This window comes from Gigantopelta aegis, chromosome 15, assembly GCF_016097555.1.
Source record: "Gigantopelta aegis isolate Gae_Host chromosome 15, Gae_host_genome, whole genome shotgun sequence".
Classification (NCBI taxonomy): domain Eukaryota; kingdom Metazoa; phylum Mollusca; class Gastropoda; order Neomphalida; family Peltospiridae; genus Gigantopelta; species Gigantopelta aegis.
In genome coordinates, this window is record NC_054713.1 from 13,786,227 (window position 1) to 13,804,452 (window position 18,226).

At 37.7% G+C, this 18,226-nt stretch overlaps 1 protein-coding gene across 2 annotated transcripts in view; it reads left to right on the forward strand.

Moving 5' to 3' along the window:
• Window positions 1-18,226, forward strand: part of LOC121390371 (phosphatidylinositol 4,5-bisphosphate 3-kinase catalytic subunit beta isoform-like) — a 60,277-nt gene that overhangs the window by 15,335 nt on the left and 26,716 nt on the right. The window contains exons 7-14 of one of the 2 annotated variants that reach the window (XM_041522168.1): window positions 1,562-1,741; window positions 3,429-3,489; window positions 4,339-4,493; window positions 7,094-7,282; window positions 8,034-8,166; window positions 10,512-10,615; window positions 12,444-12,479; window positions 17,629-17,682. In XM_041522168.1, coding sequence (XP_041378102.1) covers window positions 1,562-1,741; window positions 3,429-3,489; window positions 4,339-4,493; window positions 7,094-7,282; window positions 8,034-8,166; window positions 10,512-10,615; window positions 12,444-12,479; window positions 17,629-17,682 — 912 coding nt within the window. The remainder of the gene's footprint in view (window positions 1-1,561; window positions 1,742-3,428; window positions 3,490-4,338; window positions 4,494-7,093; window positions 7,283-8,033; window positions 8,167-10,511; window positions 10,616-12,443; window positions 12,480-17,628; window positions 17,683-18,226) is intronic. The other variant, XM_041522169.1, reaches the window with a different exon arrangement.

Here is an 18,226-nt window from a genome sequence, read left to right on the forward strand (position 1 = left end):
CAATGTCTCTCTCTGTCTGTCTCTCTCTGTCTGTTTCTGTCTCTGTCTCTCTCTTAACTATATATCCAATGTCTCTCTTTGTCTGTCTCTCTGTCTGTCTCTCTCTCTCTTAACTATATGTCCAATGTCTCTCTGTCTGTCTCTTTGTCTCTGTCTCTGTCTCTCTCTCTCTTAACTATATGTCCAATGTCTGTCTCTGTCTCTCTCTCTCTCTTAACTACATGTATATGTCCAATGCTACATGTATATAACCATAATTAAAATGTTGAGTGTGCATTATTAATTTAACCATTTCTTTGTTTCATATATCAAAGAAAGGTTGTAATTAGTGTTTTCTGTAGAAATTTTGCAAACTAAAACACTTATGGGGCATTTTCACCATTTTCATTAAAGACAAAAAAATTATAGAAATAAAAATAAAATTTACCGTAATATAATTAATGTGCATGCTTTAATAAATCAATAGCAAAATATATAACAGGAATATTTAATTAATTAATTAATAATAATAAAAAATAATTGTGTTTTATAAAGGCAATTTTAGAATTGATTATTGAAGGGTGTATAATACCAAATCAAATTCCATAGACGACAATAGTAACATGTGGCTAAAACTCCTACCTGCAGCGTATCAATTGACATAAATGCCATGGATATAAATACTACCACCCCACACCCTTAAAGTGAATCAGAAAAAATTAGGGGTCAAGCTGCTCATTTCTGAGATAACGAGTAGCGTCTGTGACTACCCTAGTTCCGCACAAAATTCGAGTTCGTTTTTTTTTTACAGGTACTCCATACACGTTTTAAGCACAAGGCTACTTGACACAGTGATACTAGATGAAATAAAATTGCATATGTTTTTTTACCCAGATGAAACTAATTGTTTTTTACAACCAACACACTCGCATTTATCACCAATCACAGGACTTGTGGTGTTCACTTCTCTATCAAAAGTTGTGTGCATCTCAAACTTTGACCCAGCTGGAAGTTATTTGGTTTAGTACTACCTGAAAAAGACTTGTTTAATGGTGCTGATTACGGCAAGATTGTGCTAGACTATTGAGGCATGGTGTCAAACTTAAACAAGCTAGGGAAAACACTATGTAATTATAGAACTATATGAATAACCTAATGTACATTCCTTTCCTTTCTGTCACTCCAGGCAGAGTACAAGTTCCGCGTTCCGGCCATGAGTTGTCCCGACAATAGTCAATCATTATGTGTTGTTAGTGAAACATTCCTTTCCTTTATGTCAATCCAGGCTGGGTAAAAGTTCCACATTCTGGCCATGTGTTGTCCCAACAATAGTCGATCATTACTTGTTGTTAATAAAGCATTCCTTTCTTTTCTGTCACTCCAGGCAGAGTACAAATTCTGTGTTCCGGCCATGAGCTGTCCCGACAATCGTTGATCATTACGTGTTGTTAATAAAACATTCCTTTCCTTTATGTCAATCCAGGCAGAGTACAAATTCCACATTCCGGCCATGAGTTGTCCCAACAATCGTCGATCATTACTTGTTGTTAATAAAGCATTCCTTTCTTTTCTGTCACTCCAGGCAGAGTACAAATTCCGTGTTCCAGCCATGAGCTGTCCCGACATCGTTGTCCAACAGATTCTCAACACGTGGACATCATCCTCAGGACAACAGGTCGACATCAACGAACCAAAATATCTACTCAAAGTGTCGGGCATGGAGGAATACCTGTTTGGCAATAACCCACTTCAGCAATTTAAGGTATGTACAAGACTCTAAGACTATATGTTAAAATTACTAAATGTTTGACATCCAATAGCCAATGATTAATAAATTGATGTGCTTAGTGGTGTCTTTTAACCTTTGGACTACTGGATTAATTTTAAATAAAAACCACGCTGAGTGGGTACAAGTTTATAATTTTTGCTCACATATATTCACTTAAATGTTTTATAAATACATGAAATAAAGTTCATATATGAATCGGTAAGTATTATTTTCGTGGTTTGTTTGTAATTTTTATTATTTTTAGATCAACTAATGGTGATTAAAATTAGGCAAAAAATCGAAAAAGTTGCGTTTACTTACGGGCATTTGTGGCCAGCTGTCCAGTATTTATGTCCATTATTCCCGATAATAGTGGTTTTCTGACCAGAATTGTTTTTTAAACCCGAACTACGATTGATATTGCAATATTTGGTAATTTTCGTTGTTGGTAAAACGATCAAATTTATTATCAAATTAGCTGTTACAATCAGCTATCGATCCCTGAAAATTACCGCGACGTGCCTCCATTGTTGTCAAGCGAAAAAATACTTGCCGAAAACCAATATAAATTTTATTATATTTCCGTTTCCGGTGAGTGTCTTGTGCAAAATGGCGGGGAAATATGAATTGGGGAATGCACTGTATACAGTGTACAGTATGTCGACTGACGTGAGGTCGGGCGAGATATCTCGCCTGCAGTAGTACGAAGGTTAAACAGAACAAACTTTTAACTCTCGCCCTCTTGAGGCGGGACATACGTAGCCCAGTGGTAAAGTGATGCACAGTCAGTCTAGGATCGATTCCTGTCGGTGGGCCCATTAATAATTGGGCTATTTCTTATTCCAGCTATTGCACCACGACTGGTATATCAATGGCTGTGGTATGTGCTATCCTGTCTTTAGGGTGGAGCATATAAAAGATCCCTTGCTACTTATGGAAAAATGTGGCAGGTTTCCTCTACAAGACTATATGTCAGAATTACCAAATGTTTGACATCCAATAGCCGATGATTAATAAATCGGTGTGCTCTAGTGGTGGTGTTAAACAAAACCAACCTTAACTTTTAACTCTCTCCATCTTTCTCTCCACCTCTCCCTCCCCCCCAAAATGTTGAAATAACCATATGTCAGACACTAAATAGCAGGACTAGCTCTGGGTCGGCAGAAACTTTTGCCAAATTATATATTAAACTTCCAAATTTTATTGATATTCAATTATTTTTAACAAAATATCAATTATAATATGAAATGATTTCATCAAATTAAAATAAAATTCGCCAGTTGTTTTTAAAATTCTCAATTGGTGAATTTTTAGTGCCAAAGCTAGCACTGAATTAGCATCATTATACAGTGAAACCTCTGTAAACCGGAATTCCCTCAAAACCGGACGTTTTACAGAGTCTCTTTTTAAAAACCAGGATAGAACTTAACCTCTCTAAACCGGAATTCCCTCAAAACCGGACGTTTTACAGAGTCTCTTTTTAAAAACCAGGATAGAACTTAACCTCTCTAAACCGGATCCCTTTTAAAACCGGACATTTGTCTTGATCCCAAGGGTGTCCGTGTCCAGTTTAGAGGGGTTACACTGTAGTTTAAAATGTGCTGGTGTGTTGTAAAGCAGACATTGTTTCCTTTCCGTCATTGATGTGTCGCGTACTGTATTTGGTGGTTCTGTCTTTCAGTATGTGTACAACTGTCTTGTCAAGAAGGTGCATCCTCGGTTCTGCCTCGTTCCTGCTAAAGGTCAGTGTCAGATTTGTGCTCAGGTTAAAACATTATTTTTTTACACACCCTTTACACATGCTGCTAACACATACTTGTGCTTTCACTCGTTAAGATACATTTAAAAACAACTTGTTGTAAGATAAATGGTATCTAACAGACACGAGGGTAACAAAGGCCGTGGTATGTACTGTCCTGTCTGTCGGATGATGCATATAAAAGATACAGGGTCTGTGCTTATAAAACTTTGCGCACTATAAATGAGTGCAATAAATAATATGGCAAAACAGCTGGTATGTGGTTCTGTATCTATCGCATATAACCTTTCTATATTATGGAAGTGTGGAAAGTTATAGTTGGTTGAAATTTATGGAAATGTCAGAACACTGAGCTAGGAACATGACGTGATTCAGGTGAACATATGAGATTTTGTATCACACATATGTTCAATAATTTTTTTTATTGCATGGTCAGAATTGTCTTTATTACTATAGTATGGCTTAAGGTGCTTACATTGCAGGATTCAACCACCTCGGTGGTGGATCCATTTAACTGATTGGGTTTTTTCTTGTTCCAACCAGTGCACTACAACTGGTCAAAGGCCGTGGTATGTGCTTTCCTGTCTGTGGGAAAGTGCATATAAAAGATCCCTTGCTGCATTAGAAAAAATGTAGTAGGTGTCCTCTGATGACTATGAGTCAGAATTACCAAATGTTTGACATCCAATAGCCGATGATTAATTAATTATGGTGCTCTAGTGGGATTGTTAAACAAAACAAAGTAAACTATTACAAAACTTTATTACTATAGTAAGATTAAATGGGTATGTAATATATGTTTTTTATATAACAGGTGTAATATATTTTTTAGACACTGCTCCTGCTGTGCCACCACGAAAGATGAGCACCATCTTAACGGGTGAAAAATCGACAAGAGACCGAGACAAATGCGTGTGGGATTTCGCCGACCCGTTCCACATCACGGTTAAAGCACTTCATAAGACCGGACTTCTTGATGGAAATAAGGTATATATGGATAATTTGCCGTCTTCATGGTAATAAAGTATTTGAGAAAGAAAAAAATTCTTGATGAAAGGAGAAAAACCCCACATCGGCTATTGGGTGTTGATGGGAAGAAGATTTTCTTTTCATACATAACCTGGGCCCATATTTTCTAATGTATCTTAGTGCTACGAAATCATAAAACAGTCATAAGCTATGATGACACTATGGCGTGTGCTATAGTGACACAGGACTCGAACTTCACGGCAGCACCGTCATTGAGATATAAATTGCCGTAGGTAAAGAGCATCACCAATGGCACTTTTGTGCCGTCGGTAAAGCTCGACAATGGCGAAATGTATACACCTGGTGTACATTATTTGCCAGTATTTAACATTTGCACATTTGAAAGATGTCTACATAAAATAAGATAGCCTCTCAGTCATGTTTATTTGCTGCAATGTCACATTTAAAAACATTGCCATAGACCGGCTCAAAATTGCTGTCTGTGGAATGTTTCACCGATGGCAATTCTTTTGAAAATTGCTGTTGGAGAAAACTTCTTAAGTTTGAGTCCTGGTGACATCATAGCCTTCGGTGGTTTTATGATTTCGTAGTGCTAAGATAGCTTTGAAATTCCCTAGCCTGATCTCCACCTATATGGGTGTATACTACCAAATCAAATCCCATAAACGACAATAGTAACATGTGGCTAAAACTCCTACCTGCAGTGTATCAATCGATATAAACGTCATGGATATAAATACTACCACCCCTCACCCTTAAAGTGAATAAAAACAAATCGGGGGTCAAGCTGCTCATTTTTGAGATAACGGGTAGTGTCTATGACTACCCTAGTTCCGCACAAAATTTTAGTACCTTTTATTACAGGTACCCCATACAAGCACAAGGCTACTTGACACAGTGGTACTAGATGAAATAAAATTGCATGCATTTTTTTTGCCCAGATGAAACTATTCTTGTTTTTTTACAACTAACACACTCACATTTATTACCAATCACAGGACTTGTGGTGTTCACTTCTCTATCAGAAGTTATTTGGTTTAGTACTACCATATGCATTTTTTCCCTAGTCATGATGAACTTTGTTCACTATTCACAAGAATTTATATAATTATTGGCAAATAATTTTTATTGCAGGCGAAGCTGTTGTTAGTTGATTTAAATGGCAGTAAAGATTTGTGCATGATTCATTTGAATTTATATTAAAGGCAGATGTTTTTGTTGCAGGCCAAACTGTTGGTTTGTTTCATGGCATTGATGATTTGTGTACCATTCAGAAGAATTTATTTTACAGACAAAATTATGATTATTGTTGCAGGCCAAGCTGTTGGTTGGTTTATTTCATGGCATTGAGGGTTTGTGCATGATTCAGAAGAATTTTATTTTACAGGCAAATATTTTTGTTGCAGGCCAAGCTGTTTTTGGCAGTGAATGTTTGTGCATGATTCAGAAGAATTTATTTTACAGGCAAATGTTTTTGTTGCAGGTCAAGTTGTTGGTTGGTTTGTTTCACGGCAGTAAAGGTTTGTGCATGATTCAGAAGAATTTATTTTACAGGCAAATTATTTTGTTGCAGGACAAGCTGTTACAGCAGTGAATGTTTATGCAAGATTCAGAAAAATTTATTTTACAGACAAATTATTTTGTTGCAGGCCAAGCTGTTGGTTGGTTTGTTTCATGGCAGTAAAGGTTTGTGCACCGTTCAGAAGAATTTATTTTACAGACAAATTATTTTGTTGCAGGCCAAGCTGTTGGTTGGTTTGTTTCATGGCAGTAAAGGTTTGTGCACCATTCAGAAGAATTTATATTAAAGGCAAATATTTTTGGTGCAGGTTTAGCATTTCACGGCAGTAAAGGTTTGTGCATGATTCAGAAGAATTTATTTTACAGGCAAATGTTTTTGTTGCAGGTCAAGTTGTTGGTTGGTTTGTTTCACGGCAGTAAAGGTTTGTGCACCATTCAGAAGAATTTATTTTACAGACAAATTATTTTGTTGCAGGCCAAGCTGTTGGTTGGTTTGTTTCACGGCAGTAAAGGTTTGTGCACCATTCAGAAGAATTTATTTTACAGACAAATTATTTTTGTTGCAGGCCAAGCTGTTGGTTGGTTTGTTTCACGGCAGTAAAGGTTTGTGCACCATTCAGAAGAAATTATTTTACAGACAAATTATTTTGTTGCAGGCCAAGCTGTTGGTTGGTTTGTTTCACGGCAGTAAAGGTTTGTGCACCATTCAGAAGAATTTATTTTACAGACAAATTATTTTGTTGCAGGCCAAGCTGTTGGTTGGTTTGTTTCACGGCAGTAAAGGTTTGTGCACCATTCAGAAGAATTTATTTTACAGACAAATTATTTTGTTGCAGGCCAAGCTGTTGGTTGGTTTGTTTCATGGCAGTAAAGGTTTGTGCACCATTCAGAAGAATTTATATTAAAGGCAAATATTTTTGGTGCAGGTTTAGCATTTCACGGCAGTAAAGGTTTGTGCATGATTCAGAAGAATTTATTTTACAGGCAAATTATTTTGTTGCAGGCCAAGCTGTTACGGCAGTGAAGGTTTGTGCATGATTCAGAATTTATTTTACAGACAAATATTTTTGTTGCAGGTCAAGCTGTTGGTTGGTTTGTTTCACGGCAGCGAAGGTTTGTGCACGATTCAGAAGGTCACGGACCTTGTGGTTCAGGACGGCTCGTGTAGCGTGAATGCTGATCTGATGTTTGACTTGCCGCTCAAAGATGTACCCCAGATGGCCCGACTCTGCTTCACTCTCAACGCTATCAAGAAGTCAAGCAAGGTAATTCCGTAATGCTGAATGTTTAAGTAATATATTTTTAAAACTGGGTTCATGTATTTATTTATTCTTCTATAGGGGCAGAATGTAGCTATCAAGAAGTCAAACAAGGTATTTGGTTAATGCTGAATGTTTAAATAATATACTTTTAAAACTGGGTTCATGTATTTATTTATTCTTCTATAGGGGCAGAATGTAGCTATCAAGAAGTCAAACAAGGTATTTGGTTAATGCTGAATGTTTAAATAATATACTTTTAAAACTGGGTTCATGTATTTATTTATTCTTCTATAGGGGCAGAATGTAGCTATCAAGAAGTCAAACAAGGTATTTGGTTAATGCTGAATGTTTAAATAATATACTTTTAAAACTGGGTTCATGTATTTATTTATTCTTCTATAGGGGCAGAATGTAGCTATCAAGAAGTCAAACAAGGTATTTGGTTAATGCTGAATGTTTAACTAATATACTTTTAAAACTGGGTTCGTGTATTTATTTATTCTATATGGGCGGGACGTAGCTCAGTTGTAAAGCGCTTGCTTGATGCACAGTCGGTTTGGGATCGATTCTCACTTTTGTATACATGGACGTGAATACATATCCGTATTCATCACCTCATCTTCGTGATATGTATCTTATTCGTTGCACCCCTACAATTGGGCCCGATAGGGGACATGTATTGCTTTAGCAGCATTCTCAGAATGCACGTTATTAATACAGTTTGATATTTAAAAATTTACTAAATCTTGTTCAGGATTTGACGCCGATCGCATGGGTGAATGTCGCAGTATTCGACTTCCGATCTCACTTGATGCGCGGAGAGAGGGAAATACCCATGTGGCCAATCACAGATGATCTGCAGATGGAAGAAGGCTGCTACCCAATTGGTGAGTCTATTTGCAGTTGAGGGGTTGAGGGTTAGGATGTAGCTAATGTTAAAGTGTTTGCATCAAGTGCAGTAGGTGGTGAAATCATAAAATCGGCCTCCCTTGATGGGAGGTGGATTGGATGCCTCTCCCAACCATTGCCCATGACTCATCAAAAGTATCTCCAACCCATTTTTGCTAAATACACATAAAAACATTTGAAAACTGAATTTAAAAACCCCCATGAAACCCAAAATGCGCCCCCCCCACCCCCGAAAAAAAGAAGACGATGACCTACCCTTCCTTAGTGCATACATGTACATGTATAGAACATCCCATCTTCATAAATCAAGGCTAATATTCGTTCCTCGTATTCAGCCTTGATACATGTCAAGAAATTGTGCCACAAAATGCTTAAATTTCATTGGATGTGATGAGATCTGATTGCAACGAATCGCAACGCTCCTTATAGATTCCCTTGTTATTGTAAACAAAGATGGCAGCGTCAGCGTCCGGCGATTAATTTTTGATATTGCTTTCAAGATTGTCACATGTTACCGATGCTGTGATTGGTCAGCGATGTCATCGTGTAAGGGACATAATCGGTATTACAAATTTTCTTCCAATAAATGGCGCTAGTAGTGGATATCAGTAATCTTGACTACATGTATCAAGGCTGAATACGAGGAACGAATATTAGCCTTGATTTATGAAGATGAGAACATCCTTGCTATATTAAAACTTCTTCCATTGTACCTTTATTGGTCCACTACGGGAGGGGTCTGCAGGTTTCATCTATCTATCTGTCTGTCCGTCCATCCGTCCATCTGTCCCACATATAGTTTTCCACATTTTTTTTTTTCATTGCCATGAGCCGAAATGTATGTAGCATTTTCTCTCATCCTCAGGTTTATGGGACAGAGCTATCCCATGAAAGAAAGCTATGTAAGAAATGTCTGTCTCTCATCCTCAGGTTTATGGGACAGAGCTATCCCATGAAAGAAAGCCATGTAACACATTCCTATCCCACATGGGATATCATGCGCTTGCGTTTAACATGACATCGTAGGTAATATATGACATCATATTGATGTGAGATGGTGATGCAAGGTCATTAGACACAGTTTTAAATTAATATTTTGTTATTAAAAGCTATCTTGTTAATTTGTAGTGTTAAATTTTATTTAGCACATGAAACAGACATGGCAAATACGATAGTGGAGTTTATTTATGATAAAATGGTCAATTGAAAATGACTTTTTCAGCCAACTTTGTCTGTTTGTGTAAAATTATGGTTTATTTACCTTATGAATTAGAGGAAAAGACATGTGGGATAGAAAAAGTACATCCTCGGTGGTGAATATTTAATAAGACATTTCGACCACCTTGGGTCTATCCCACATGCCCACATATGGAGTCAATTTTTCACAGAGTTATGACCCTTGAATTCAGGAGATGCAAAAATGTTGGGCCCTAGCTGTATTACTTTAGCAGTACTCTCAGAATGCTTGTTTTCAGATTGGAGATTGTATAATGATGATGTCTTTTTTTCAGGATGTACAGACATCCAATAGCCGATGATTAATAAATCAATGTGCTCTAGTGGTGTCGTTAAACAAAACAGTTGAGGATGTACATGTAGCTCAGTCGGCAGAGCTCTCAACTGAGGTGCTTAGGTTGTAAGATCGAACCCCCTCGATGGACTTATCCCTCCCCATGTATATGATGATGATCATAGAGCTTGGTGCATGTACAGACATTTCCTTTCGGTTTCCACGCTAATGCTTATGCATAGCTTCTGTACTTTGACTTCAGTGGACTTGGTTTGAGTTTCGAATTTGCCTTCTCCTAGGAGAGTTTCCGTACCAGGATTCTGAGCCTCTCCAACCCAGTTTTGATTTGGGAGTTTGCTTCTCCTAGACAGTTGTCTTTCTTGACTCACGTCCTCTGCCTGTCCGATCCATGTACATGTATATCAAAGACCATGATATGTGTTGTCCTTGTTTGTTAAGTGCATGTAAAAGATCCCTTACTGCTAATGGAGAAATGTAGCAGGTTTCCTCTCAGATTATGTGTCAGAATTACTAAAAAATGTTAGACAAAGCAGGGCTAGCTCTGGGTGAGCAAACCAATTCGCCAAATTATCTATTAAACTTCAAAAATTGCAGAAATCGACAGATTTTTTTTTTTTTAAATGTCAATTATTACATGAAATTATTTTGCTAAACTAAAATAAAATTCGCCAACTGCTTTCAAAATTTGCAATTGGCGAATTTGGTGAGTGCCAGAGCTAGCCCTGCAAAGATTAGTCAGTCAGTGTGCTGTAGTGGTGTCATTAAACAAAACAACTTTCAATTTGTCTTCAGGATCAGTGTCTCCTAACCCCTGGGGAAGCGATGGTGTCAAGTTGATAATCAACTTCCCGGACTTTAATATAAAGCAGCACATCACATACCCAGCATTTGACAAGGTGAGTGTGTGACCTTTCTGGGTCTCAGAAAAACTAAAACAGAAAGTCCCAAAGGTGTCTGGGTATGGGTAACTTTTGGTGTGCTTCCATCAGAAAACTGTTCAAGCATGCCTGTCGTGGGCACAATATCTTTCTACGCATGGGAGTTCTACCCACAGCAGAGAAGGGATCAAATCAGCATTTATTTTTACCAGACGGGTTGGGACATTGTAAAGTTCAGCATTTATTTTTGCCAGAGGGGTGGGACGTTGTAAAGTTTAGCATTTATTTTTACCAGACGGGGTGGGGCGTGGTAAAGTTCAGCATTTATTTTTACCAGATGGGGTAGGACGTGGTAAAGTTAATTTATTTTTACCAGATGGGGTAGGACGTGGTAATGTTAATTTATTTTTACCAGATGGGGTAGGACGTGGTAAAGTTAATTTATTTTTACCAGATGGGGTGGGACGTGGTAAAGATCAGCATTTATTTTTACCGGACGGGGTGGGACGTGATTTTTACCGGACGGGGTGGGACATGGTAAAGTTAAGCATTTATTGTTACCAGACGGGGTGGGACGTGGTAAAGATCAGTATTTATTGTTACCAGACGGGGTGGGACGTGGTAAAGATCAGTATTTATTGTTACCAGACGGAGTGGGACGTGGTAAAGCGCTTGCCTGATGGACAGTTGGTCTTAGATCAATCCATGTCAGTGGGTAATTTCTTGTTCTAGCCAGTGCATCACAACTGGTATTATGAAAGATTGTGGTATGTGCTATCCTGTTTTGGTGATTTGCATATAAAAGATCCCTTGCTACTAAATGGAAAAATGTAGTGGGTTTTCTCTCTAAGACTATAGGTAAACATTACCAAATGTTTGACATCCAATAGCCGATGATTAATAAATTAGTGTGCTCTAGTTGTGTCGTTAAACAGATTGTAGCCCAGTAAAGTTAAAGAATGTTTTGTTTAACGACTCCACAAGAGCTCAATGCTTTATTAATCAGCTATTGGATTTCATACATTTTGTAATTATGACATATAGTCTGTGAGAGGAAACCCGCCACATTTTTCCATTCGTAGCAAGGGATCTTTTATATGCACCATCCCACAGACAGGATAGCACATACCATGACCTTTGATATACCAGTCATGGTGCACTGGCTGGAATGAGAAATATCACAATGGGCCCACCAAGGGTTGTCTATCCCAAACTGACCGCACATCAGGCGAGGGATATAAATGCAAATGGGCATGTATGAACACATAATATGCATGTACATCCACATTTATGAAAACACTTATGTATGTATGTACACATTAGCATGAAAAGAGATATATATGCATGTATGCACACATAAACATGAAAAGAGATATATATATATATATGCACACATTAGCATGAAAAGAGATATATATATGCATGTATGCACACATTAGCATGAAAAGAGATATATATATGCATGTATGCACACATTAGCATGAAAAGAGATATATATGCATGTATGCACACATTAGCATGAAAAGAGATATATATGCATGTATGCACACATAAGCATGAAAAGAGATATATGCTTGTATGCACAAGTATGCATTTAAAGTCATAAGCATGCTTCTACAAGCTATTGCATAAAGGCACTTGGGTCAGGTTTTAGAGTTAGTTTTAGTCTTAGAATAATAATTGTGGAGTCCTGTATATTCTTGGATATGATGAGGTGGGACATATTCGCAAATGACCTTGATATACTTTGACATATGCGTGCACACGCACACGCACACACACACACACACACACACACCTACCTAGAAATGTAGTTTTACTGCAGTATATTGATTTACTTATCTAGGAAACCAGTTCCTATGTAATGCCAGATGGTGCCATTGTAAGTATTAAATATGAGACACAAATCCTTAAAATGGCCAGTTTTATCAGGTCCATAAATGTTATCACATACATTTCACAGACAGTAACTGGATTCGATAAATGGTCCATTTACAGAGATTTGTGTGACGTCTAGCTTGAAAGATACCCTTTACTAAATTGATGTTTAATTGCCTAGTAAATATATTAATGCAGTGTATAATTGTTGTAAAAAAGATTTTAATGGGTTAAATTAGTAAACCATGTTCACTGAATTGTGAAAATAATTGTGTATATAAATTTTCCGTCAAATGATTTTTTTTCCTCAACTTGATGAATGTAATCTATGATCTGTGTAGTACCTTTGAATGCCAGGGTTTCTGGCAGAGGGTAAAACGGGTATTTTGTCAGATTTTATTTTATTTTGACAAAATTAATTACTCTTATCATGACTGATTTTGTTAACCCTGAGCCTAAAATTTACCCATTTTCTTTCTGGTGGAGGCCCCCTGATACCCACTGTTAACTGTGGTTGCATTCAATTCCATAGCGCCATACTAAAAAAATTCTGCTTTCTAGTGGTGGCGATAATATCAACTTTTGCATTTACATGTAGCTCTTTAGAATGTAAAGTTTTCGCACTTAACTTCATCACCCAATAGAGTGTTTAAATGTTCTGCAGTCTCCCCCCCCGCCTCTCCATCCCTTGTCTTTTTCTTCCTCTTTGTTCAAATCTATGTAGTGTAGGTCTGTTGTATCCAGGCCTTTGGATTTCACGGTAACGAACGTTTTCGGTAAAATCACGGAACCAAAATTTCGTTTCCCGTGATTATTATATATCGAGTATGACTATTAAAAAAATAAATAATAATAAACTATTTCCGATGTGTTCCCAATGATCACAAGGCACGGAACCAAAAAGGTGTTTCACATAAAGTTTGAAATCCTATCGCCTGTGTATCTTAATATGTATCCGCTTGTAAAATGTAGGGAGAGGTCTTTAATATACCCGGTAGGCTAAGCCAGTTGACCGATTCCATTATGTTTTGCCAAATAAATATTGTTGAAACCAAATTATTTTTTAATTCACTGAATCCGTTTATGGTAGGCAAGACATTTAATTCATAGAATCCTTGTTCTTTTTTAGTATTTCTATATTGTCAGAGGCCTGTCCGACACCCCCCCCCCCACCCCACCCCAGCTTATACTCTGACATTGACTAATATCTGACATTATGTAATATTTCTTAACATACATGTAGTACAGCCATAGTTAGTAATTATTTTATTTTTATTTTTTACTTTTATTTCTAATTACTACTTCCTAACATAATGTTGCATCAGTACAGCACAATTTAAAGTTTGTTTTGACTAACACAACCACTAGAGCACATTGATATATTAATCATCGGCTATTGGATGTCAAACATTTGGTAATTCTGACTCGTAGTCAATAGAGGAAACCCGCTATATTTTCTTTCTGCAGCAAGGGATCTGTTATATGCATTTACCCACAGACAGGAAAGCACATACCACGGCCTTTAACCAGTTGTGGTACACTGGTTGGAACGAGAAAAAAACCAATCAGTTGAACGGATCCACTGAGGTGGTTCGATCCTGCGATGCAAGCACCTCAAGTGAGTGCTCAACCGACTGAGCTAAATTACAGCACAATGTATCATAATGCAGTGCCAGATCAACACATTGTGTCGTAATGCAGCACAAGTATAGCACATTGTATCATAATGTACAGCATATTGTGTCATAATGCACCAGTACAGCACATTGTGTCATAATGCAGCACCAGTACAGCACATTGTGTCATAATGTGCAGCACATTGTGTCATAATGCAGCACCAGTACAGCACATTGTATCATAATGTACAGCACATTGTGTCATAATGCAGCACCAGTACAGCACATTGTGTCATAATGTACAGCACATTGTGTCATAATGCAGCACCAGTACAGCACATTGTATCATAATGTGCAGGACATTGTGTCATAATGTACAGCACATTGTGTCATAATGCAGCACCAGTACAGCACATTGTGTCATAATGCAGCACCAGTACAGCACATTGTGTCATAATGCAGCACCAGTACAGCACATTGTGTCATAATGCAGCACCAGTACAGCACATTGTGTCATAATGCAGCACCAGTACAGCACATTGTGTCATAATGTACAGCACATTGTGTCAGAATGCAGCACCAGTACAGCACATTGTGTCATAATGTACAGCACATTGTGTCAGAATGCAGCACCAGTACAGCACATTGTGTCATAATGCAGCACCAGTACAGCACATTGTGTCATAATGTACAGCACATTGTGTCATACTGTACAGCACATTGTGTCATAATGCAGCACCAGTACAGCACATTGTGTCATAATGTACAGCACATTGTGTCATAATGTACAGCACATTGTGTCATACTGTACAGCACATTGTGTCATAATGCAGCACCAGTACAGCACATTGTGTCATAATTTAGCACCATTACAGCACATTGTGTCATAATGCAGCACCAGTACAGCACATTGTGTCATAATGTACAGCACATTGTATCATAATGTATAGCACATTGTGTCATAATGTACAGCACATTGTGTCATATTGCAGCACCAGTACAGCACATTGTGTCATAATGTACAGCACATTGTGTCATAATGTACAGCACATTGTGTCATAATGCAGCACCAGTACAGCACATTGTGTCATAATGTACAGCACATTGTGTCATAATGTACAGCATATTGTGTCATAATGCAGCACCAGTACAGCACATTGTGTCATAATGTTCAACAAAACAAACTTTTAACTTTTTTTAACAATGTTTCATAAAGGCTGTGATCTCCTTTCTCCCATCTTATAACATTTTGTAATGCTTAATTCAAACAACTGCTATTTAATACATTTCTTACATACCCGTTGGTGAGAACACCATGCATTATTTATGATAACACATACCCTGTTTATGCATGTACATGTGCTAACAATTTCAAAACATACGACTGGCTGCTCCTAGGTGATGACCAGGTCACCAATGCCACATATCCAATGAAAAGACAACACGATGGAAATGGATTACAGTGTGACATATTGTTAACCTGACAATCGTGTGTCTGTGACACGTAAGTCAGATACAAGTGCAAAGGGTTGTAAATATCTTTTAGTCGAAAAAGATGTTAAAATTTGCTTCAAACCTGGTTTTTGAGGATATGTAAGAAATAGAATAATACATTCGTGTCCATTAGATACCATTTATCAAGCTTTCGCTCGGTAAGATACATTTTAAAACAGCTTGTTGTGAGATACAATTTATCTAACGGACACTCATGTATTATTCTCTAATACTCTATGTAGTATTTTAATAAACATGTTGTCACCATCAAGTGTGCCTTGAAGGTTATATAAAGCTACATTTCCACATGTATGTTTTTCCTGTCCATTTTCTATGAATACATAAATCCATTAATTGTCGAAATAATATGTCTGTCATATCTGTTTCTATGGTTACCATGAACCATGCAGATCACAGATGCGGAGCGGAGCAGAGCAGATAATTTTAACATGCTTATATACCACGAAGGTTTTGAGCATATCTGTCCCGGGTCCCGTCTCTGGATAGCCAGGGGCCTGATCTGGGACAGAAATTATTACAGTGTCAGTTTAGATTATTACGGCCTAAATATTAATAGTGGACTTTATATAATTTATGTGCACATTTCAAATATAATAAAAAATTATTCAGAAGCATTTGTCGCATTTTTGAACAGGCTATCTAAACTAAATATATTTGTTAATTTCACAGATCCATAGAATTCCTCCAGAAATGACTTCATATGGAAGAAAGCGAGCAATTTTAAACTGACTAAATAATATAATAAACACAAAGACTGATTCACTCAATATGTCTAAAAAAACATGTGTTTGGAAATGTAGCACATTGTCAGATGGCTTGATACAACAAAGAAGCCTTCTGCCATGTTTGTAATACATTGTTATAGAGATGGTTCTGCCATGTTTGTAATACATTGTTATAGAGATCAGCTCTGCCATGTTTGTAATATACATTGTTATAGAGATAGGTTCTGCCATGTTTGTAATACATTGTTATAGAGATCAGTTCTGCCATGTTTGTAAAACATTATTATAGATATCAGTTCTTCTTCTTCTGTGTTCAAGCTATAGTTGATCATGCTTTAGATTTGGAGTTCGGTGGTGGTGATAAAAAACGCTGTCTCTGTCAAGTCTTCTTTGGAACCCCAAAGCTTGACAGCCATTATTGTTCCGTTCGGCCAGTGCTTTATCTTGGCTTCATCGTAGAGGGGGCAGAATGAGCTCTAGGATAGAGATCAGTACAAACAGCGTCCTTCCTTTGTTTTTGTAACTTGTGGCAATTGAACACCATTTTATGTGACCTAGAATAACCTCTGAATGTGAACAATATCAAAGAGTGTCAGTGTCAGTTATATCACAGGAACCGGCCTCGGTGGCATCGTGGTTAGGCCATCGGTCTACAGGCTGGTAGGTACTGGGTTCGGATCCCAGTCAAGGCATGGGATTTTTAATCCAGATACCGACTCCAAACCCTGAGTGAGTGCTCCGTAAGGCTCAATGGGTAGGTGCACTTGCACCGACCAGTGATCCATAACTGGTTCAACAAAGGCCATGGTTTGTGCTATCCTGCCCGTGGGAAGCGCAAATAAAAGATCCCTTGCTGCCTGTCATAAAAGAGTAGTCTATGTGGCGACAGCGGGTTTCCTCTAAAAAACAGTGTCAGAATGACCATATGTTTGACGTCCAATAGCCGATGATAAGATAAAAAATCAATGTGCTCTAGTGGCGTCGTTAAATAAAACAAACTTTACTTTTACTTTATATCACAGGAAGGAGAAGAAAATAATAATGTGTATGATTTATTCTAAGTGGCTAAACTTTAACTTTAACATTTTTAACATTCTTTTAACACGAGGTATACATACATCTCATGTTTATCTGAGGTCAGGACATAGGTTTTAACATGCACATTCAGAACAAGCTGTTGTAGTACATGCCTGTCATGGGCGCAGGTGTCGTTGTTCGCCAGCTCCTCCGTCCAGGATAGGCGATTAAATACTTTCTTACAAATGCTTATATTTGTAGTTTTTCTGTGATTTTATAGGTGCTTGAATTCGCTGCTCAAAACATGGAACCAAGTGGTGCCCCAGGATCTGCGGTAAGTATAATACATGTATTTGCCATTTCTTCGTCGGTTTTAAGCCTTGGCCCTTAATTTTTAAAAAGGGGGGGGGGCATGACGTAGCCCAGTGGTAAAACTCTTGCCTAATGCACGGTTGGTCTAGGAATGATCACTGTTTGTGGGCCCATTGGGCTGTTGCTCGTTTCCAGAAAGTTATTATGTAAACAGAATATGAAACCAAGCAAGTCTTATAACAGCTACATGTACAGAGGATGGGACGTAGCCCAGTGGTAAAGTGCTCGTTTGATGCACGGTCAGTCTAGAATCAAATCCTGTTGGTGGGCCCAATTCTAGCCAGTGGACCACGACTGGTATATCAAAGGCTGTGGTATGTGTTATACTGTATGTAGGATGGTGCATATAAAAGATCCCTTGCTACTAATGAAAAAATGTAGCAGGTTTTCTCTCTAGGACAATACATCAAAATTACCAAATGTTTGACATTCAGTAGCCGATGATGAATAAATCAGTGTGCTCTAGTGGTGTCGTTAAACAAAACAAACTAACTTTCAAATTCCAG